This window comes from Micropterus salmoides, unplaced genomic scaffold (genome assembly GCF_014851395.1).
Source record: "Micropterus salmoides isolate LMB-PRFRI ecotype aquatic unplaced genomic scaffold, ASM1485139v1 Ms_hic_scaffold_23, whole genome shotgun sequence".
NCBI classification, from domain to species: domain Eukaryota; kingdom Metazoa; phylum Chordata; class Actinopteri; order Centrarchiformes; family Centrarchidae; genus Micropterus; species Micropterus salmoides.
The window spans coordinates 12,989,803-13,015,434 of NW_024041484.1; the positions used below are offsets into that span (position 1 = coordinate 12,989,803).

The 25,632-nt window shown below is 40.8% G+C and overlaps 1 protein-coding gene across 6 annotated transcripts in view; it reads left to right on the forward strand.

Moving 5' to 3' along the window:
* The window catches only part of grm8a (glutamate receptor, metabotropic 8a), a 302,831-nt gene that overhangs the window by 195,242 nt on the left and 81,957 nt on the right, over positions 1-25,632 (forward strand). For all 6 annotated transcript variants that reach the window (XM_038738811.1, XM_038738810.1, XM_038738814.1 and 3 more), the window contains 3 exons: positions 17,112-17,247; positions 17,555-17,709; positions 23,210-23,347. In XM_038738811.1, coding sequence (XP_038594739.1) covers positions 17,112-17,247; positions 17,555-17,709; positions 23,210-23,347 — 429 coding nt within the window. The remainder of the gene's footprint in view (positions 1-17,111; positions 17,248-17,554; positions 17,710-23,209; positions 23,348-25,632) is intronic.

Below are 25,632 nucleotides of genomic sequence, written 5' to 3' on the forward strand. Positions count from 1 at the left end.
AAAAACAGAGACTTATATTCATCTTCTGTTCTGTGCTTCACGGAGACCTGGCTGTCTGAACTGATACTGGACTCCGCGCTGCAGCTGGCTGGCTTCTGTACAGAGCGGACCGTGACACAGAACTCTCCGGCAAAACAAAAGGTGGAGGTGTCTGTTTTTATACTAACAATGGCTGGTGTACCGACATGACAGTGATTCAGCAGCACTGTTCTCCTAATCTGGAATTTCTTATCATTACCTGTAAACCATTTTACTCCCCCTGTGAGTTTGCTTCACTCACTCTGGTTGGTGTTTACATCTTGCCACACGCCAACGTTCAGGACGCGCAGAGCATGCTGGCCGACCGGATACTGTGTGTGGAGCAGACAAACCCGGACTCCCTTGTTATTGTTCTCAGTGACTTTAACAGGGGAAATCTCAGCCAAGAACTCCCCAAATACAGACAGTTTATAAAGTGTCCAACCAGAGAGGGGAACACTTTGGATCACTGCTACACCACAGTTAGCAGTGCCTATCACGCCGTCACATGCGCTCCACTGGGACACTGTGATCACGTGATGGTCCATCTGATTCCTGCTTACAGGCAAAAACTAAAGCTCTGTAAACCTGTAGTGAGGACATCAAAGAAGTGAAGCTGTTGAGGACATCTAGGCATGTTTAGGACTGTGTAGCATGGCTAAATTAGTTAAATTTACGAGAATTAATTTTAATGAATTTTAATATTCATAAAATCAAAAATTATTCCTTGTTTTGGGGCACCACCGGAGTTGTTATAATCCTAGAGTCTCCGGACCTCTAGGTAGTTTTTAATAATTATACAATTATTACTAGTGATCAGTTAGTTAATAATCGCTAAATTATCTTAAATCAATCAGTCAGTTTAACAGTCAGGCACCGCGTTATCAGCTTCGTAGATCAAAAAGGAGGAGGCATTTAGGAGTGGTGACAGGGCCGGGTGTAGGGCGTAAAAGTACAGGTTTAGCAGGGAGGTGCGAGAAGCTAAACGACTGTACTCAGAGACTAAAGAACCAGTTCTCTGCAAACGATGCCACTTCTGTCTGGAGGGGGTTCAGACAGATTACAAACTAAACCAAGGACCACTGGACTAAACGACTACAGACCCGTCGCCCTGACCTCTGTGGTTATGACGTCCTTTGAACGCCTTGTGTTGTCCCACCTAAAATCCATTATAGACCCACTCCTGGACCCCCTGCAGTTTGCCTACAGAGCCAACAGGTCTGTAGACGATGCAGTAAACATGGCCCTTCACCACATCCTCCAGCACCTGGACTCCCCAGGAACCTACGTCAGGATCCTGTTTGTGGATCTCAGCTCTGCTTTTAACACCATCCTCCCGGCCCTGCTGCAAGACAAGCTCTCTCAGCTGAACGTGCCTGACTCCACCTGCAAGTGGATCACTGACTTCCTGACGGACAGGAAGCAGCGCGTGAAGCTGGGAAAACATTACTCTGATTCCAGGACCATCAGCACCAGTTCCCCTTAAGGCTGCATTCTTTCCCCACTTCTCTTCTCCCTGTGGATGACACCACCCTCATTGGGCTCATCTCAGGTGGGGATGAGTCCCCCTACAGGTGGGAGATCGACCATCTGTTGACCTGGTGCAGCCAGAACAGTCTGCAGCTCAACGCTCAGAAGACAGTGGAGATGGTCGTGGATGGACTTCAGAAAGAGCACAGCCCCACCCTCCCTCATCATCCTGTGTGACTCCCCAGTCACTACTGTGGACTCCTTCCGCTTCCTGGGCACCATCATCTCCCAGGACCTCAAGTGGGAGCTGAACATCACCTCCATCATCAAAAAGGCCCAGCAGAGGATGTACTTCCTACATCAGCTGAAGAAGTTCAGCCTACCAAAGACAATGATGGTGCACTTCTACACTGCCATCATTCCAGTCCATCCTCACCTCCTCCATCACCATCTGGTACGCTGCTGCCAGGGACAAGGGCAGGCTGCAGTGTATCATTCGCTCTGCAGAGAAGGTGATTGGCTGCAATCTTCCTTCTCTTCTGGACCTGTACGCCTCAAGGACTCTGAGGCGAGCAGGAAAGATTGCAGCTGACCCCTCCCACCCCGGACACAAACTGTTTCAGACTCTCCCCTCTGGCAGGAGGCTGCTGTCCATCAGGACCAAAACAGTTTCTTCCCATCTGCAGCTAGCCTCATTAACAAGGCCCAGGTCCCCCACTGACACTCCCCCCATGCAAATGATACAAATGTCTCTGCACATGTAAATACAGTTTCATCTCGTCGGGCACAGACCTGGCACTTTGCACATATTTGCTGATCATTGTTGTGTATTTTTATGTTGTCAGTTTATATATTTATATGTACACAATATTCTCTTCCGTTGAGTTACTTCTGCAAGGCACAGACCCAGAAAAATGCACATGTATATATCTGCAACGTTGTTCTTCCATTCCATATTTATATATTTCTACATTTATTTATGTTGACTGTACGTTTGTCTACGTGTAGCACCTTATCACCACAGCAAATTCCTCATATGTGTAAAACACTACTTGGCAATAAAGCTCTGATTCTGATGTAAACCTGTTCTGGTATAACCCTTAAATAGGATTTTGAATTCTTCTAAGGGGATGTAAGTAGGAGTCGTTCTACCATAGACAGGAAAGAATGAATATAGAGGACTATGCTTGGAGCTCTCAGCTTAATGAAACCTCATATAATGATTTAGTTAAAGAGAAATATTCCTTTATGGGAGGGAGAATCCACACGGTATGATAATTGCTCATTGGCTGCCAATAAATGCCTAGAAACAATAGAAACAAATCCGTTTTTTGGTCAAAATCCTCAAGATACTCTTTTCCAGTAGTCTTTCCAACAATGAAAATACACTGTAACTACAGCCCAACAAAATATAACAAGGCACATAAATTTGACTCCAACATTCTTACTAAGTCACACAAAAATATCTGCAATCCCATTAGATAAATCTATTGTAGATAGATTAATATCAAAAATATGATGAATACGTGTTTGCATCGCCCTAGTATTTGTTAAGGGAAAAATGAGAGAAAAAGGGAGGGTATCACCGATTAACAGTGTTACCATCCCACCCATCTAACTGTAGCAACCATTAGCATAACACACAATTGTCTCTGCCAGTGTTAGGTGTGAGGGCATGTTGCAGTGTATGCATGTACACAACAATATGCACGTACGCAGACACAGGCACACACACAACCCATAATGTATTCACAGGCAGCCAAGCCTTTTCTTTTCATTTCCATTCAGGCGTCATGTTTGCCCACACAGATGCTATCAGCAGTAATAAACCTGTGTGGTCACAGCTATTCAAAAAACATAATATTGCCCATATATTCTGTTCACTGGCAGATTCTAATAGGAAAAAAAATACTGGCTGAAATTTCTATAGACTGGCTGATTGTCCGTGTGTGTGTGTGTGTGTGTGTGTGTGTTGACTTATCGATGAATTTCCTATTGGACATTTAATGTATGTGTGAGTGTGTATTTAGTTTAAACCTGTAATTGTCACTTACGAATGACTACATTAACTTGCCGTTGAACAATTTTCATTTCACAGTTGGCTCTTTGCGCACCACTGGGTGTCCGATTCTGTTGATTTGGCATTGATAAACTGTTAAACAAAGTGTGTTTGCTTGTGTATTTAGTCAAACACAACTGCCATGAATTTAATTTCTGGCTTGTGTTATAGCTTGGCTGAAGGATTGGTGGATCCGTGCATATTGTGGGTAGAATTGACATTAACATTTGTTACTGTCTGGTGTGTATGTGTTTGTGAGTGCAAAAGCCTTTTGCCTGCAGAATTATTTACCAGATGCAGAAATCATGCTCCATTAGGTACTGTATACAATACATGTAAAAAGCCCAACAGCTGCTAACAGACTTTTCTATAAAGCAAACATCATACCGCCTAATATTAGTAAGAAACTGCTACTGTATATTTAGCACGTTTCACTATTCTATCAATGTTTTCTGTGTCATGCCAAACATTTGGCCTATCCCACATGGGATTACAAGACATTGCTATATATGAAAATTACCAAATACCACCAAACCTTGCATTAGCAATACATAACTTGCACTGAGGGCCACCTCATCCACTTAACAAAATAATCATTAAAAGCGGTTATCATTGCTAAATATATATAACTCAGAAAATGTTTAAAGAAAAGTGACGCGTCCTTTCCCCATACTTATGTGTCATTATGTGAAAACAATAAACATACATCCTCATTTCAGAATTTCACCCTCTTGTTTGTCAGTCAGTAACGTCTGTTCTTCATTGTTGAGACAGCTTGATATTAATAGAAAAAAACACGCTTCATAAACCTTTCTTATAACCAAAGCATGTATAACTTTCCAAATCAATTCACTTATTATTAACCAACTGTGTCTCATTCAGTGAAATGAAGTAAAGCAGAATTTTATTGTGTGAAATCACAATACTATATATTGGATTTTTTTTTCTTCCTATCAATTCCAATCTCGGTATGTTTGGTGTCAGAAAGGTCACAGTAAAGGTCAGGAGTTTCATTGACATTTTTGGTTTTTCAATCATGCATTTCAATGTCGGGAGTGTGATGTGACAGCGGCATGGGGGAGATAGAGCAGCCTATTCTTGCTAAGATCCTCGTTCATCCCCAGTGAGTGCGTATAAGTGTGTTTGTAACTGTATAAATGCTTAAGTGTGTAAGCGTATTCTTTATGTTTGTGTGTGGGTGTACTTTCTGCTATGTGCATCTGTCTTTGGTGACACATGTAGTATTTTTGTATGCGCTGTATCTGTGTGGATTGTAGGGCTACAGGACATTGCGATTTGAAAAAATACAGGACACTTCACACTCTACCCCCACCACCCCTAAACTTTACACTTTGTGTTTCACGTTTGTGTTATTCATTCACGTTTGTGTTATTCACATGTAATATACCATTGCTAATGACAATCTGCGTGGTGCAAGATAACAGGCTTCTCAACGTGGCTGAGGATGGTAAACTCTCAAACTCAAGCAACAAACCGATTTATTTATATGCCAGAAAGATGCATGCAGACTTAGTCACAGCGATCACTTCGCTATGTGCTCTGTTGAAGGGCTACACTTGATCAGTTTATCAAACAACCGACAGGCAGCGCATATTTTCAGGTTGTGGTAGACGACTAGTGGGATCTGCTTTGGTTGCATAAAATGCATAAAATGTTTGCATTAATTTGCCTTGACATTGCTCATCCTGCAGTGTGACTATTGCACATGCGCACATTGCTATGTCAATGCTGAAATGATATATTGTGCAGCCCTAGTGTGTATGTGTTTCCAAATGTGAGATCCCTCATCCCGAGATAAGACATAGGCTGGAGGACAGCAGGGCATCCCGGCTTGGGTAGTAACAAACATCAGCAGGGATCTGACGCTCTATTGATGTGAAAGTGTGTGTGTGTGTGTGTGCGCTCAGAAAAAAACTCCAAAAAACTGCAAAGCTGCAACACACATTCGCACACACACATGCACGCACATAGCCCTAGTCTGAGGGCACTGCTGTAATTGGATGTCTGATTACTGTCAGATAGTGTGTGTGTGTGTGTGTTGGGGGGGGGGGGTCGCAGAAAGAGAGAGAACCAGGCAGAAGTGGACATGTTTTCTGTTTGTGATCTCTGAGCTTAACATTGACCTTGTGCTTTTTATCTGTGGTCTGACATCCAATCATCCCTTGCTTATCTCCCTCTTCCCTCACCTTATACCCTACATGTTCTCACCTTTCCATCCTTTTCCTCATTTCTTCCTTCCCACCTTCTCACCCCTCTGATTTTCCTTCATGCTTCCCATTTCTTCCCATCTGCCACCTATCCTTCAATTTTCACCACAGTACTGATAGTACACAGTCCACTTGAAAAGCTACTGGACTGTCTCTGTCCTTGCTGAGATTAGGGAGTAAAGCCTGGAAAATGCTTATCAATCTGTGTGTAAACAAAGGTGCAAAGCTGTCGATAGGAGGCATTTGCGTTGCTGTTTTCTCTTAGTCTTGCATAGATTTGAAAATTCCGTTCTCTGCACTTCTGTAAAAATGTTTACAAGTATAATTCCTTCCCTCATCCCTCCTGTAATCGATAAATAGTATATTCTCCCCAGGCAGGCACACAGACACAGACCACATTATGCTGTTTATTTTTCAAAATTATTGGAAAGGAAAGAATAATTCACTGAGGAATAGGTCAAATATATGTGATTTGCTGACAAAAGCATTCAGATACATCCATTGCTTAAGTCTCATGTGGACTGTTACTGCACTTTAGCTTGGAGTATCTCTAAGACCACCTCAGAGAAGATGTTAAACTTTATCTTGATGTTCCTTTTATAACCACTAGGTGGGCAAAATGAATTTGTATGACTGTGAGTATGGCAGTATAAGTTAGTTTTTCAATGCATTCTTCGGTGTGTCAGGAAGTAAACTCAGATGACTGTTTCAGCGTTCATACTTTAATGTACAGTTTGTATGTTCTTTATTAATGGATTGACAATTTACAACATTTGTAATTTTCAGTCTTGTTTTGTATCTCTTTTCCCTCTGCACACAGTCAATAGGATTCAAGGGGTGGCCTGGGCACTTCTGTTTTTCGAATACTGGATAATAGTTTTTTTCCCCCCTAGACAAGTACTATCTGAGTACTATGAACTAATTGCATTAATGATATGATAGAATGGTTGGACCACAGAAGAGGTGGGTTTCTAGAGGACTGCACATACACATATATGTACAAACAGGTTTTGTTTCTGTCACTTATGCGCATACACCGGGCATGCGCGCGCACACACACACACATACACACACACACACACACACACACACACACACACACACACACACACACACACACACACACTAATCCTTGCAATAGGTGTCCACCTGTCTCCCCCCAGACCTGAGCAAATGCTGACTTCAGCTAGACTGCTCGACTCCTGTGGTGAAGACACACACACACACACACACACACACACACACACACACACACACACACACACACACACACAAACTCTTACTTTCTGCGGATCACTCCAAGATCTTCTTTCTCTCTCTGTCTCCCTTGTGTGTTTTTGTCTCTCTTCTTTCCTTCCCCCTACTTGAAGTCCTCCTCCGGCATTCAGATTCACTATGCCTTTGTATTTCCCTCTCTCCTGCACACACACACAGCAATAATTAAAGATGCCTATGTCTGTACAAGGCCCAATCTGTTCTCTACCCGTTTAAATATCTATATACTTGAAAGTGGCACAGCCTGTCCTTTGTATGAAATGAGCAAAATCCAAAGTCCTGCTTTGTAATTGAAACATTCTGCAGAGTCCAGAGAGTTAAATTATATTGACATTAAATTTTTGTCCTCATTTCAGAGTGACATCATAAAATACTGATTCTCATCAGCCTGTTTGTTAATGGAGGTAGGATGGAATAATTGTACCGTGCTGTTGCTGTTTCCTGCAATAATACAAGACAGATACATGACGTAGGCAGTCTACAATGGCTACTAATTTGATAAATAATGCAGATGTACAAGCAGGAATGGGGATACTACTATTACTTTCAATAATGCAAGTGCAAGGTAGATGGATGACAAGGGTTATTCGCTTTGGTTACTACTGTAATATTAATGTAATGAAAGATGGGCATGTCATGCACTACACATTTAGCTGTGTTTTCTTTCATACTGGCATATATCACTTTCTGACTACTTTGCACAGAGAGGATACATTCCCCTATGCTGCACACCATTAGTTTTCAGCAAGTAAAACACAAATATGGTTATATACTTATAACTAGTGATCTAGTTTTGGACCACCAGCAAACTTGATAACCTATGTAACACACATCATAATGCTCGACTAGCGACTAGTGTGGCAAGCCCTGAAAAAGACTGGTGTAGCAACACACTGAGCTGCAGCAAAGGTAAACATACATTTGTTACAAATTATTAACATACCACTCTGAAATGTCTTGCTCCAGTGTTGGTTGTGAAGCTGGTTTGGGTTGTTCTGCCTGTGTTTTGGGATCATGTATGGATGAACCGAAGCTGTGGTTTGCTGGCTGAAGCAGATTTGTTTTGGCTCACACTACCTTGCTTGTTAGGGCTCACCATACTCTGCTTCTGACTGTCTAGTAGTCCTTACCTAGGTACTTTGCATGTGCAACTCCCAACAAATAGAAGTGAGACGGCGCACAGGGTGAAAAGAATTGCTGCAGCAGTAGGACAAAAATATGGTGTTTTTTGAAAATTAACTGAAATTATGAACCTGAAAATAAGCATTATATGACCTCTTTAAGTTATCACTAAGTACCTGCATTAAAGTTTTACCTTGTGTAATCTTCTTCTTTGCCTAAGCCAGCTGAATGTTGCCATGGAATATTTGCAGTACAGTAAATACTACTACAGTATTAATGCAGAATCCAAGAAAGGCGTATTTCTGCAATGTCTAGAATTCTATAATAATAGTGTAATACAAAGTAAATGCAGGCTGAAGGATACCTCCAGCAGTTATCACTCTTTTATTAAATTTAGCTATAATATACTCAGGCTAGAATGTGAATTAGCTTTTTAGATAGATACCACAAATTATTGTATTTTGTCTGAGCACCACTTGAAACATTTTATTATGTGCACAGTATATCATTCACTGATACAAACTGCTGCCTCAATTTATACACTTTGATTCACAGCGCTGTGGAGACATAGCTTGTAATTTTATCTCAGTGTGTTTTCACACCATGCTAATTGAACAAACATTTACCAAAAGTACATTTAATTTTTGTAAAGTGAAACAACTTTGCCCATTTTCCCCATGCCCTTATCAGTGTTTTATTATCAGCAAATTATAAGCAATTTCAAGCTTATGTCCATTAGAGGCTCACACAAGCTTTCCCACCCCAGGCTTGGTTCAGGTCTGAGCAGTATCGTTTGGGTTCAGGTTAAGCCCGTCTTAAATTTCCAAGCCCATTTGAGGGTTTAAGGCCTGTGTCCTTTAAGGCATGTTTTAATGGGAGGACGTAAATTTCCTGGGACAGTGGTTCCGTGGGTGTTGTCAATGATTCATTAGCAAGCCTGGGGGGAAGTTTCAACTCTGAGTGAAAAAATGCAGAACACAATATTTACCGCACCACTTCATCCACAACCAACAAAGGAGGGGGGGGGGGCAGCCTATGTGTCGTGCACATAGTTACTGGAGTGCGCACAAATGCATACAAAGACAGACTTTCATTGGTAAGCATAGACAAGTGCACAAAATCATGTGACACACACACACACACACATACATACATACATACACGCACATAAATCAGTGACTTCAAAGGCCCACGCTGCAGTGCCCCAAGCCATGAACAAAGCTTAGAGAAGCAGAGGGCAACTTTTAATTTTAAAGCAGTGCTAATGAGGTTTGGAGAGAAAGAAAGTGTGTCAAAATCAGTGTGCGCTTGTGTTTACTGTATGTGTGTGTGGGAATTGTCCAATAGTAACAGTTCACTGGCAGGTATGGCTGTGGGGGTGAATGCAAAAGGCGGTTTTATCAAAGAAATGGTCACTAAGCTGGAGAAAGAAATTAATTTCTCCTCGCGTGGATTTGTTGGGCACACAGAACCTCATATTTGATCCAAGCATATTGAATGTTGTGCTAATAGTAACAATTGATGAGGCGTGTGTGTATGTGTGTGTGTTTGTGTAACTGATGGTGACACAGCTATATCTTAATAAAAGAATCATTATAGGCAGGGGCTTTGATTTCACTGCCTTCCTTTCATTGTATTACACACTCATATCTAACATAGAAATATGCATCCAGGCACACAAATGCACTACTGTGCGTGTGTGCGCACACACTCACATTCACACACACACACACACACATACTCCAGTCCCTGTATCACTGGCAGCTATAGCTTTAAAGTTACTCTCATTACTCATTTTGCTTAGCAGGAAACCCCATTAATGTCTGTGTGTTGAAGCTGTAATTTCGGTATAAATACATCACATGAGAAATGAGTGCGTGGGGTGCTCCTGAAGCGTTGAATAGAGGTGTGCTGTATGACACACTATGAATTTCCAAAAGGACCAATAAATATCTATCACCTATAAACGTGCACAGCTGATACCTTTACCGGAGGGTGAGTGCCAAGCAAAAGTACGTCTTAAATGAAGCATCGATGAATTGTTGAAATAATCAATAGAAGCTTCGAATACTAAAATCGCTAGCTGCAGCCCTAATATTCAGATACATATGGATTCTGTAAACATAAGCTGCTTACATGTTAAGACTTTAAAAGCCTATTTGCAGGGTCCAATGTTTTGCCCGTTTTTACAATTGTGGCACACTTACTTCAGTGTTTCCCATTAATTAACGAGACTATGGCATCCCGCCACAGTCTATTTTGTTTCGCCATAGTTTCAAAATGAACTGAAAATATATTACCATTAAAGTGTTTTATGTTGTGTATATTAAGTGTTTTTCATTAGTGTGTTTTGCACAGCTGCTGTAAACCTGCGCGCCCACACACTTTGGCTACGACTCGAGACAACCTCTTTTGAGGTAATTATGGTAACGTTAACTAAGGGTTTGAACAGCGATCAAGCTAGCCGCTAAATTGCACAAGTATTAGAGCCTTTATGGTAAATGCGGTTAAAAGGAGCCGAGCGAGCTGACAGGCAGGGTTAGCGACTTTATTCCGTCATTTTCTCACTTTATAGAATGTGTTGCAGTATGAGAGTCTTACCTGAAGAAAGGCTATTAAGTTTTAATTGTACGCAACATGAGCACAACATACAATATAATTTATCAAAATGCGTCAGACTTGGTGAAAGTAGAGCGAGGATACATGTTACAAAGTCCGGTTTAAAAAATAAGGTGTTGACACAACGTATACAGTCTGGAAATAAGATTAATTGGATTAAATTCACAGAAAGTATAAAACATGTTACATTTTTCCATTAAAAGTAAAATAAATGTAAAATGTAAACAAATAAAATGTTAGGGAAATTACTTAAAAATTATTCTTTGATTTAGGGTTGCTTGAAAAACATTAAATACATTTGTTGCCTTTTTTGCTGTTTCATCACCATTTATATCTGTGCAGTGTGTTTATGATCAAATTGTTTACTAGGGCACAAAATTGTTAACAACAACAACCTCTTTATTTTGCTTTTAAAGTGCACAAAATTAATGCACTTCACTTTAAAATGTACAAATTTATGTTCCGGCGATGCGTACCCCCGGACTCCCCTAGAAGGTCAATGGTCACCCACCATAGTCTCACAAAATCCTGTGGGAAACACTGTACTTCATTGGTCTACTTTGTATGGCAAATGCAAAAGTTGTGGCATGATCTGTGACATGATCTAAAGTCTGCTGACACACCGACGCTCCAGACCAACACAAACATGAACCTGACAGCACTCCATGATGTACGATATCCAAGTGGAAATTTGGAGGGTTTTTTTTGTTGGGGTCTTTTTACCCGCTGACTAAATTGTAGCGGAGGATTATCAAAATATCCAAAATAGGTTGGGCGCCAGACAGGAGAATAAACTTAATCCTAACCTGTCATTTATAATGGTCAATGAGTAGGATATTAGATAACCCCAATCACTAGCTACCATCGCTATAAACATACGCCAATAAAAGAAAAAACTAATTCAGTCACTCCAAATAAAGTTGATTGTATTCAAAGTCAAACAATAATCCACATAGTACGCAAACACAAATTCTTACATTGCCATTAAAGCAATAAAGAACCTTTCAAAATATATCATTCATATACAACATTAAATGTCCACAATTCAAATGATAAAGAAACAGACTAGTCCTCCAACTTGAGGAGGAGGGTGAGTGGCGTGTGTGGATGTGTGTGTTCAGATGTGTGTGTGTTAAGGGGAACAGGCAGTTAAGTCCATTAAACTTCACCAGTTCAGTTTAGTTCCGTTGGGTTCTGGTGTGTAGGTGTGTGTGGGTGTAGTCCAGTTCAATTGAGTTCCATGGAAGGGGGAATAAGGGTGTGGAGGTGTGTGTGTGTGTAGTTCAGTTCAATGGGGGGCAGAAGGTAAGGTCTTGCGTATAGCTGAGCAGGAGGATAGAGTAGCCTGGAGAGTTATAAGAAAGAAGACTTAGCTTTGCCGGTCCACCAGGACGAGGAAGCTCCAAACTGCAACCGAGCAGGTTGAAGAGCACGTTAACATGGTTGTCCACACCTACTCCAGGGTTCAGCACGGTTTCCCACAGACCTTTGTTGCTCATTTAAGTTCACGAAGTCTGGACAATTCTTGGTTCTACTGCTTCTCCAGCACTTCTATATGCGTCTCAGTTTCACTCCAAGGCTAGGATGCCTCAAAACGCTGTTAATTCGGCAAAACTTCCTCTTTCTTCTAAACTTCTCACTCCTCTGTTCTCCTCCATGCATGAAATATTTGTCTTCCCCCTTCCCCCAGCTCACAGGTGCCTACTCTGATACTCTCCTAACTCTGTCTGCTAAAAGATGACCAATAATTGAACAACGTTTCCGCCACAGGGCTTTTGTTTACAATATCTTGAACATTTGAGTTATGCCTTTGTGAATGCAAACCGGACCAGTTGGAAAACTGAAACAATGTATCATCCTTACATTAGTTTAATTCAGGAACGAGACTTTTATGTGGTGGTGACAGATGCCTTTGGTGTGAGAGACCTGGGTTCAACTCCACACTGCGACCATCCACCATTGTGTCCCTGAGCAAGACACTTCTCACTTCTCACACTTCACTTCACTTCAAGACCTCTGACATATATGGCAATTGTAAGTCGCTTTGGATGAAAGCGCCAGCTAAATGAATAAATGTAATGTAAATGTAATGAACCCGCCATAAGTGTGTAAAGGTAAAGCTTGAAAATAATGTGGGAGGGGGAGTAACGAAACAAACATTGAGAGGAAAAACAAAAGGAAAAGTAGGGAGAAACACATGACATATGTATATTATTCTTTGATTTAGGGTTGCTTGAAAAACATTAAATACATTTGTTGCCTTTTTTAGGTTGCTAGGGAGAAACATATGACATATGGGATGAACATGCAGGAGGTGATTATCGCCACTGATAAAAATCTGCCAAAAGGCTGTTGTGTGTAGCAGCTCCATCATGTCCAGGATTGAGGTGCAACTCACCCTGCTCTTGCATATTCAGTAGCTCCTTTTTAGCTTGTAACAAGGGTTTTCAAAGTCTGAGACTGTGGGCCTCCCCTTCAAATAAAACTTAGAAAAATGGGCCTCCTACATCCCATTAGTTTATTTGCTTAGTTTCGCTCAATTCCTGGACACCTATGGGATCATGTTCATACTATTTGATCCCATAGACGCTCAGCAATTGAGCCAATGTAACTTAATATTATTATTTGACATAACTTCAGACTACACTAAATACATAAGAAAGATCTGTCCTAAGGCATTTATTAGTTAGTTAGTCTGGGAAAATGAGAACGATGAGTAAATATCCCCCAAACTACTGTATCTCTGAACTATCTTTTTTTTAATCACTTACAAGTAGGCTATTCTTTGTGATCTCCTTTTGATAAGTAATGCAATAACTAATGTAACAGTTCGGAGCTCCCCTATGGAGGCTAACCTCCAGCTTTGAAAACCTCTGCACTAGTTTCCTTCTCTTGCTAAGTTTCAATGGGTCAAAGATTTCTTATTCCTAATTTTGACACTGAAAAAGTTCTAGTCCTATTAAACATGTATTGTAAAATTGACAGTTACATTTGTTACATTGTTTAAATACTTTGGGGATGGACTCCCTGAAAATTTGGACAAGCTGAAGGTGAGCATAAAATGACAGGAGCAAGAATACTCACATTAAGAAAGCTGCGCAATTCCACCTTTTATCCCTCCCCATCCATGTCTCTGTTCGTTAATAGATCAAATGGTGCAGAGAGAGGAGAGTGTGGGAGGGAAGCAGATTGTTAATTAAACGATGAGACAGCGGTGTTTCCTGTCCTGAAACAGAATGAATTTAATCTCAAAACCGAATGGCATTAATTACCTACTATAAGGGTTCAATTTGGAGAAGTCCTGGACGCACTTAACATCGAATTCATCATCTCAACTTGTACCCTGCGTCTTCTTTTCTTTTTTTTTACAGCTGCAGAGGGGACACCCCCGCACACACACAAAAATGCACGCAACAGAAAATACCGTATGCATTCCACCTCACCGGTTGACGCCCACACAAATGAACAAAACCAAACTCACAAAAATATGCTTTACATCCACACCCAGAGAGGTAAACAACCAAGGCAGAAACACACACAAATACAGATATACATATAAATAGACTCCAGGAATTAGGATTCAATCACATTCTATTCCACATCGAAGCCTCAATAATCAGGTTATTGGAGATAAACTGAGAGCTTGGTGTGTTGCTGCTCATTGGATGCAGAGCCCATAATTCAATTAGCCCTTTGTAGACGAACGTGCTACAATTGCTGAATTATATAATAAACCGGCTATTACTGTGATCCAATACAGCTGAGACCATTCTTTTATCTGAAGTGAATAAAGAGAATTTGTAACTGGTCTCACATTAGTATGCCTGGCATGTGATGTCTCTAAACAATTAATTATCCAGTTTTTACACAATCAGCCAAATTTAGGAGCCTGCAGATTGTGTTGTTGGGGGGGCAGTTAAACAGCTCTGTCCATAACAAGTGGTTCTGCAGTTGAACAGCTTTTCACTCTGATTTCTCTAAATCTAGCAACACATTTTGACAACCCGAAAATGAGGGACATTATTGACATGTTGCCTGCCAAATCATGAGTTTCCTGCTCTGTTGATTCAACCATTGATATGATAATGGTTAAGTTATGGCATTGTTTCTCTCCTCCTTGGAAAATAATTGGCAGCGGCATAGTTATTTGATTTGGCCTTTCACAGCATTCACAGCATGTTGGGTACCTGAGGTGCACATTTTTAACCCAGATCTTCACTGAAATCAATACCAGTAGTTTTTTGTAATTTTTCACATCTGACCAAACATTTTTCTCATACTAGGAGCTTTTTGTCATCTGTCTCTCTTTTTCTCTACATTTTTAGTTTGCAAAGTGAGGCAAATCCTCTGTCTGGAGTGTCGTATGTGTGACGGTTTCCATGTTAAATCTCTCTCGTCCAAAGCCTCCTTTTTATTTAATAACTTGCCGCTCTTAGAGTGAGGGGAAAAAAGGATAAGACGGTGATGTTTCTCCTGACCTAACCTCACAGCTTTCCTTTCAACAGAGCGGCGAGGGTGCGCTAATAACCAACACTCGCTTTTAACGAGCAGCTTTTTTGGCACCTTTAAAGATGAGAAGTGTTTTAGGGGCAGTAAATTTGGCTGCAACACTTTTGTGTCAGGTGGATACATAAACACTTACACAGAGGCGCACGGTTATGATTTGATATTGTATTTATCTGGGAAGGCTGTTCTCCATGGGGACAGTTATTGATGATGGGAGTGATGCTTTGAAACAAACAATGATTTAATCACTTTTATAATGCTCCAAGGACAATGGAGAGAGAATGCAAACATCAGCGCTTATGTGTGTGGGTGTACACTGTATGCCTTATTTCCTCATAATTTGCTATCTGTATACAAAAGTGTATATCAAGCTGGTGATTATCCTTGAGAGTAAGTATACCAAACTTCCAAGTATTTGTCTCTAGTGTGAAGTGTGTGTGTGTGTGAGGGGTAGACTGTGGTTCCTAGGCAGATTTTGTCACTGTAGTCATTATCCTTGAGAGGCTTTTAATTTGAGGCTAATGAGTATTTGTTTTACCAGTCATGCACGCTGGTATGCGTGCGTCTGCATGGGTACGAGTCCGTGTGTGTGTGATTAAGGAGTGTGATATAGTGAAAGTGACAGACTGTACAGATGTTCAATAAATGGGCTGGAACAGGCAGGGAGGAAGGGCGACATCATTCACACTCACCCACACTTATACACGCACACAGGAGTGCACACAGGAAAGTGACAGAATTGAACACATAGACACATACACACATACCCAAAAGACATGGATACACTCAGTCAGTCTTATATTGCACTGGTTAAAGATTAAAGAGAACGCAAGTGTAATGGATGGCAATGACATAATCCTGCACACTTACACAAACATCTTTACACCTTGACACTTTGAGCTAGGCTAATGATCTAATAACTCAGAGTCAATTAACAAAACAGAACTTAAATGTAAAGTCTAGATTAGTGCAAAGTGGTATGGGATGTAGGATTCTGTGCGTGAGAGAGAGAGAGAGAGAGAGAGAATACACTTCCTCATTATCAGATATTGATATGTGTGAAATAACCATTGCTGTAACTGCTATTCTTGTCATCTGCAACAATTTGAAATGAAGGAGTGTGAAGTGGGTACAGAGGATATTTCCTGGCACTCACACTGCGCTGTGATGTGATTCTGAATCATAATGTGACCCCATTCATATTTCCTTGTTTTTATGCTCATCCCTCTGTTGAGATCAACACCTTCTGCCTGCCTACTGTAATGTCATTTCAGCATATTCTCCAAATTTCTCTTAATTCCTTTCTGCTCTGCGCTTCATTGCTACTTCTTAAACTCTTCGCCTCACATTTCCTCCCCACATTTTTTTCCTCTTCTGCCTATTTCATACCTTGTCTCATCTCACTCAACTCTCCAATTCTTGTCTCTTTTAGTTTCATGTTTAACATGGCAATTTGTGATCCTTATGTATTTTAAATAATGCTTGTCGCTGTGGTGTTTTTGCATTGTCCAAAATCACTTGGCCAGCTACGACATTCTGTGGTTTGGATTTTTATTGGACTTTCTTGATTTTTAAAAAATATTTATGGTGGCTGCTGCTGTTAAGCTGACTATCCAGGCTCCTGTGAGTGTAAAACCCCATCCCGTCCATGCATCAGAAGTATTTACAACCAAGTTTAGAACACAGTTTTAAAAACTGGGTATAGGCCAAATGAAGTGAGAGCAACTGAATGTGAGAGATGAATACAAAATGAAGAAATACAAATCAGTGGCAAAACAACCAGATCATGCATTCTGTCCCTCTTTCTGTTCCAGGTGGTGTGTGTATTGCCCAGTCATTGAAGATCCCTAGGGAGCCCAGGCCAGGGGAGTTTGACAAGATCATCAGACGCCTGCTGGAAACCTCAAATGCCAGGGCCATCATCATGTTCGCTAATGAGGACGACATACGGTACGTGCTACGCACTTGAACAAGTCCCCTGTTGCCACTGCTCTTAATATTTCTGTTTCCTTTACTTAAGTGACATATTCTGTTGCATTTTTGTCTTATTCTGAAATAAAAACTTCATGACAGTAATACTAAATTTGATATTAAATTACTGATATTACGACAGAAGTAAAAAGTTTTTCCTATTTTTTTTTCCTTTTTATCATTAGCTGATGCTGTTAACTAGGTCTATTTATTGATCTATCTATTGTTTTGTTATTCTTTCCTTGGCTACATTAAAACTTTATTTATCTGGTCTTTTCTCCAACAGGCGAGTTTTGGATGCAGCTAAAAGGAACAACCAGACTGGTCACTTCCTGTGGGTTGGGTCAGACAGCTGGGGGTCCAAAATCTCTCCTGTGATTGGCCAGGAGAGAGTGGCTGAGGGGGCTATTACGATTCTTCCCAAACGAGCATCCGTGGATGGTAAGAGTGTGTGTGAAGAAAACAGAGACACATACTGTACAATGGTGTTCGTATGTCATTGCATACACAGTCAGGAACTGACAAAAGATAAACGGAGATCTCTGAAAATCATTCTTAAAAATGCCAAAACATTTCATCTGCACTGTGACTCTTTCCACACACCTGGCAGTGTGACAGACGAAAGGAAGGTGAATGTGTGTGTGTGTGTGTGTGTGTGTGTGTTCAATATCTGAAAGATCAAATTAAGGGGACAGGGGGAAAGACCAGAAAGTGAAATTCACTCATGTTCCCTCACTCTTGATCCCAGCGGGCAACAAGTTTTCACCATCAGGCCAGGGAGGATATCCTCATTTGCTCTCTGTCAGAGTTCCCTATTAGATAATTGACTCCTGGAGGGACGCAAAGGCGACAAGATATAAACTGAAAGTGAGAGTGAGAAAGCCTATGTAGAGGTTTAAATGAATCAAAGTCAACTTTGGCTGGTTGCCTTAAGGGAAGCCACTATGAGGTCTAGACAGAGGAGTTTTGAATGAGCCTGAACCAGCGGAGGATTAATGAAGAGTGCACACACTGTTACTAATTTATTAGGTACACTTGACAATCTGATGCAATATAATCCAATAACAATGCAATAGATCCTACATTTGAGAATCTTGAAAAATGTTCAGTTCATTCTGAAGGCAGGAGGTAGTGCTCCATTGTAATGAGAGGTATTTCTAATATTTTGTCCAACACATTAATATTCGCAAGGGGGACATTTACCCCGGTTTGTTCAGTTTATGTTGTGCTTAAAACATTGTCCACATTCACATATTTTTTTATTTGAAAGGACCGGTTTGACATTTTGGGCAATACATGTAATCGCTTCCTTGCCAAGAGTTGGATGAAAAGATCTCTACTACTGTCACATCTTTCCATAGAATATGACTGTAGAGATAGAGAACGTTAGCTTAGCTCAGCACAAAGCCTAGACATGAGGAAACAGCTACCCTAGCTCTCTTCAAAAATAAAAATGTAGGCCTGACCTACTGAAGTCTTGTCGTCAGTGTGAGGTTGCCAGACAACCAGGGGCAACTCCAGGACGTCACTGCTCCTAGTGAAGAAAAAGTCACCACATTAATCCACAACTTGTGTTTTTTACAGTTCAGTTTTTGTATGGAATAAATAAACCAGATATAGCTATTTATTAATTTTTTGAGATACCTTTACCTTTTGTCAAGAATCAGGCAAACTGTTTTCCTGTGCTTCCGGTCATTAAGCTAATCTCACCATTCTCTGGCTTCACATTTAGTGTACAGCTCATCTTCTCGCCTAACTCTTGTAAAGAAGCCAAATAAGCGCTTCATTTCCCAAAATGTCTTTTTCTTTAATCAAATAACCCCAGAGTACGGTGGCCCATAGGTCTCAGGCCAAATACAAAAGCCACAACACGAACACAAAAGCCACAACACGAACACAAAAGCCACAACACGATTACAAAAGCCACAACACGAACACATAAGCCACAACACGAACACAAAAGCCACAACACGATTACAAAAGCCACAACACGAACACAAAAGCCACAACACGAACACAAAAGCCACAACACGATTACAAAAGCCACAACACGAACACATAAGCCACAACACGAACACAAAAGCCACAACACGATTACAAAAGCCACAACACGAACACAAAAGCCACAACACGAACGCAAAAGCCACAACACGAACGCAAAAGCCACAACACGAACACAAAAGCCACAACACGAACACAAAAGCCACAACACAATTACAAAAGCCACAACACGAACACAAAAGCCACAACACGAACGCAAAAGCCACAACACAAACACAAAAGCCACAACACGATTACAAAAGCCACAACACGAACACAAAAGCCACAACACGATTACAAAAGCCACAACACGAACACAAAAGCCACAACACGAACACAAAAGCCACAACACGATTACAAAAGCCACAACACAAACACAAAAGCCACAACACGAACACAAAAGCCACAACACGAACACAAAAGCCACAACACGAACGCAAAAGCCACAACACGATTACAAAAGCCACAACACGAACACAAAAGCCACAACACGATTACAAAAGCCACAACACAAACACAAAAGCCACAACACAACTACAAAAGCCACAACACGAACACATAACCCACAACAGAAATACAAAAGCCACAACACAATTACAAAAGCCACAACACGATTACAAAAGCCACAACACGATCACAAAAGCCACAACACAAACGCAAAAGCCACAACACGATTACAAAAGCCACAACAGAAATACAAAAGCCACAACATGAACACAAAAGCCACAACACGAACGCAAAAGCCACAACACAATTACAAAAGCCACAACACAATTACAAAAGCCACAACACGATTACAAAAGCCACAACACGATCACAAAAGCCACAACACGAACACATAAGCCACAACAGAAATACAAAAGCCACAACACAATTACAAAAGCCACAACACGATTACAAAAGCCACAACACGATTACAAAAGCCACAACACGATTACAAAAGCCACAACACGAACACATAAGCCACAACAGAAATACAAAAGCCACAACACAATTACAAAAGCCACAACACGATTACAAAAGCCACAACACGAACACATAAGCCACAACAGAAATACAAAAGCCACAACACAATTACAAAAGCCACAACACGATTACAAAAGCCACAACACGAACACATAAGCCACAACAGAAATACAAACGCCACAACACAATTACAGAAGCCACAACACGATTACAAAAGCCACAACACGATCACAAAAGCCACAACACGATTACAAAAGCCACAACACGAACACATAAGCCACAACAGAAATACAAACGCCACAACACAATTACAGAAGCCACAACACGATTACAAAAGCCACAACACGATTACAAAAGCCACAACACGAACACATAAGCCACAACAGAAATACAAAAGCCACAACACAATTACAAAAGCCACAACACGATTACAAAAGCCACAACACGATCACAAAAGCCACAACACGATTACAAAAGCCACAACACGAACACATAAGCCACAACAGAAATACAAACGCCACAACACAATTACAGAAGCCACAACACGATTACAAAAGCCACAACACAATTACAAAAGCCACAACACGATTACAAAAGCCACAACACGATCACAAAAGCCACAACACAATTACAGAAGCCACAACATGAACACAAAAGCCACAACACGATTACAAAAGCCACAACACGAACACATAAGCCACAACAGAAATACAAACGCCACAACACAATTACAGAAGCCACAACATGAACACAAAAGTCACAACACGATTACAAAAGCCACAACAGAAATACAAACGCCACAACACAATTACAGAAGCCACAACATGAACACAAAAGTCACAACACGATTACAAAAGCCACAACAGAAATACAAACGCCACAACACAATTACAGAAGCCACAACATGAACACAAAAGCCACAACACGAACACAATAGCTACAACACAAATACAGAAGCCACAACACAAACACAAAAGCCACAACACAAATGCAGAAGCCACAACACAAACACAATAGCCACAACACAAATACAGAAGCCACAACACAAACACAAAAGCCACAACACAAACACAATAGCCACAACACAAACACAAAAGCCACAACACAAATACAGAAGCCACAACATGAACACAAAAGCCACAACACGAACACAATAGCTACAACACAAACACAGAAGCCACAACACAAACACAAAAGCCACAACACAAATACAGAAGCCACAACACAAATTCAAAAACCACAACAGAAATACAAACGCCACAACACAAACACAAAAGCCACAACACAAATACAGAAGCCACAACACAAACACAAAAGCCACAACACAAATACAGAAGCCACAACACAAATTCAAAAACCACAACAGAAATACAAACGCCACAACACAAACACAAAAGCCACAACACAAACACAAAAGCCACAACACAAATTCAAAAACCACAACACAAACACAAAAGCCACAACACAAACACAAAAGCCACAACACAAATTCAAAAACCACAACAGAAATACAAACGCCACAACACGATTACAAAGCCACAACGGAAGTGAACCACAACGGAATTTGACAACGAAAGAGACGCTTAGTAACAGTGGATTACTCTCTGCAGAACACAGCTAAACAGTAGTACAGCGGCAGTGTAGCCGTCCCACATTCAGGAGGTCTGGTTTCGAATCGTAGAAAGAACATTCTTTTTCAGGTGACTTTTTCCCGCATAATAGGTGTCTGCCAAATTAGTTGTGGCCTTTTGTATTTGTGTTGTGGCTTTTTGTATTTGTGGATACACTCCACAGGGAGTGAATCCACTCTTGCCAGCAGTCTACATTTACATTTATTCATTTAGCTGACGCTTTTATCCAAAGCGACTTACAGTTGCTAAGTATGTCAGAGGTCACACTCCTCTGGAGCAACTAGGTTAAGTGTCTTGCTCAGGTACACATTGATGTCTCATAGTGGATTCGAACCCGGGTCTCTCACACCAAAGGCGAGGGTCTTAGGGTGGTGATGGAGCAGTGGCTAAGTATCAATAGAGCTACACGCACAGGACCAATTTCGCTGACAGCAGAGGAGATTAATAAAGGCACCTCTCATCAGCTTTTACTGCAAGTCAGGCAAGTCAGTCTGATAGTCCCCAGTGATTTCCGCAGCATCCATGGTTTGTTTCACGTGGACTGTATTGCCCTGAACTACAGTCCCAGTAGTGTTGAAAATGGCACCTTTTTTATTAGTAAAGTGTAGATGCTTCTTTGCAGTCTTCTTGCAGCATACCTGAGATCCATAGGAACAATAAATAACTCCTGCCATATTCAGTAGCCAACACATCACTGATTATGTTAATGGAGGTTATAAAGTATTATGGTGATAGAAGACATCTTCTAAAAATCCAGTTTGCCATCTTTTCCTCACAGACAACAAAGCAAAAGTATTGTTTTCCCAGTTAATTGTGGTATGAACTAAGTAGTACAAGCACAGGCAGTGTTTTTGTCTCCCTCATTTCTCTTTTCTTTGGCCCATCTCTTTATCTCAGCCTGCCAGCCTCTGACAGGTATCTCCCTTCCTTGTTTCTCTCCTCCTCTCTACCTATTAAATTGGACAAGTAACTGTGAAAGCTCATTCTTAAATTTTCCCCCTGCCTGCTCTTGGCCTCGGTATTTGATAGGAGCTCCTTCACTGGATGGCTCCACAGAAATTACTTTTCAGACATTCTTTAGATCCATATACCGTTCACAACATATGCCTTTGTGAGTCTAAACTTATTACAATGCTAATAATTTTTAAGCAGGCTCAGTGGACATGAAGCCATTATAATCAGAATGATGCTGGTTCAATCCTCTGGACAGGTAGATGTATTTAGTATAGATTCAAATTGGAAAAATAGAAACTCTTCCTTTACCCTATGCATTTAAACTTATAAGTGTCTTTGCCTTTTTACAGCGTTTGATCGATATTTCCGTAGCCGCTCGCTGTCCAACAACAGAAGAAATGTTTGGTTCGCTGAATTCTGGGAGGAAAACTTCAACTGTAAGCTGGGGATGCATGGTAAACGGCCTGGTAGCCTGAAGAAATGCACAGGTAAGATGAAAAAAAAACAACCCAGAAATTTAAAATGCCTGATACCCAGCATTTTCTCTTTAGACGGTGATTACAGTAGGTGTACTTGTTAATGCTTGCACCATAGTACAGACACAAAAAGAGATAAAAATGCTCCTAGCTAGAGTGGGCTTTTAAACTTGTAACAGAGGCTGTAACAAATCACTTTGCCAATCTGAGAAGAGGCGTTTCAACTCCACATCTGTTCCATAGAGGGTTGTAAGTTTTACCTTCTAACAAATCTGGCAGGTGGTCAGTTCTAATTGGTCTTCTCTCATCCCTGCACCACATCAACTAGATCCTTGCATCTTGTTCAGTGTCGTTGATCTGTTTGATGCAAAACAGAACAATATCTCTTCCTGACATTTATGAACAGCTTCGAGTTTTCAGAAGATTGAAGTCACCAGAGAAAATGGTTCACTCTAAAAGTGACTTGTCTTTCTGGCCTTGTGTGTTCTAATTAGGTGAGCCCACAGAACTCAGTGCAGATGTACCTCATCACTGTGGATTGTCGAAGGCTTCATTGGAGCACCCTGGTTCAGAAAATGTGTGAACAGGGACAAGCATAGGGGTTTAATTTGTATATGTATTGTAGAGCGCAATGTCGGCTCTAATAACTACCCTTAAAGCACAGATCACGCTAGCAGTTAGGCTCCAAGGAGCAATGCAGCTCAACAAGAACAATTGTTTATGTACTCAAAGCTAAAAGGGAAATTAAGTAATTGTTGGAGTCAGTACTTGTAAATAAGGTAATTTAGCCGTGTGTGTGTGTGTGTGTGTGTGTGTGTGTGTGTGTACTTTTTGTTTTCATTTTTTGAGTGTGTGTTGATGATATGTGTGTTTTGACCTGCATTTTGCTGTCATATCAGAATGCTGGCAGCTTGTTATTTTATGTAAGGCCAAGCACTGCTACTGATGTGTAACCTGTGTGTCTTGTGTTGTGTGTGCACGTTTGTGTACATGAGCTAAACAGAGCTGTGTGTGCACTTTCACAGTGCCTACCGCTGGCAACACAAAACATGTCACACTTACAGCAGTTAGTGATGCCAATGGACATAACCTGGAAGTATGTCCATGATAAAAAACATAAAACCTTCACAGTTTAGGTTCTATATGACCTCATGCTGCTGTGATTGAGTCTGTATGTTTTATGTACATGTGTGTCTCACAGTGAGTATTCCCCAGCTGATGCCCATCATTAGTTCACATAATTAGGTTTGTAAGGGCTGTGACTCCCATTGACCGTCTATTACTAGCCGTGGCATCCGTGTATGTGGGCGCGTGTGTGTCGAGGGCCCTGTAGTCGTGCGACAGGGTCCATTAATTCCTTGTGCGGGGGTTCACGACCTCCAAATCATCAACATAGAAGCCAATCAACAGCCTGCTGCTCAAGGTCGCTGTGTTGACACAGCGGATGGGAGGATGTGGAAATGGGTGTGATTATTGCATGGGATTGGGCTGAGAGCGAGAGACAAGTAGAATGAGTGATGATGTCAACAAGTTCAAATAAGAAAATTAACAGGAAGAGGGACTGAAAAATAATGTTTGCATGAACAAATTATAAACGGAGAGGCAATGGAATGATAATAAAATACATGAATAACAGAGGGTAAACAGCAGATATGAGTGGATATACTAGTAAGACACCAAGAGCCGAAACAACAAATATAAACAACAGGAGTCTATGATTGATATCAAAGCTGTGAAAAGGCTTTTTTAAGTACAAATAACCATCACTATGCAATACTAAAAACCAAGTGAGGAGGACGTATTCAGAACAGTTAAGTAACAGCAACACAGCAATATAATTACAAGTAAAAATCCTGCACTGATGCCACTTTAAGGGATAGTTTGGCTTTTTTTGAAGTGGGGCTGTTTGAGGTATTACTACTATAGTCAATGTATTAACATGCAGTATATGGCAGTTGGTCGTCCTCTCTTTGGAGAAGCAGAGACTTGTACCGGCATGGAAGCTAAGCAATGTACTGTTAATCAGAAGATCAGAATCAGAAGGAGCTTTATTGCCAAGTAATGTTTTACACATACGAGGAATTTGCTGTGGAGATAAGGTGCTACACGTAGACAAACATACAGTCAACATAAATAAATGTGGAAATATATAAATATGGAATTGAAGAACAACGTTGCAGATATATACATGTGCATTATTCTGGGTCTGTGCTGTACAGAAGTAACGGAACGGAAGAGAATATTGTGTTCTGGACAGGGTCAGCAGCAAAACATTTTTTTCACCTGAAAGAAGGCTC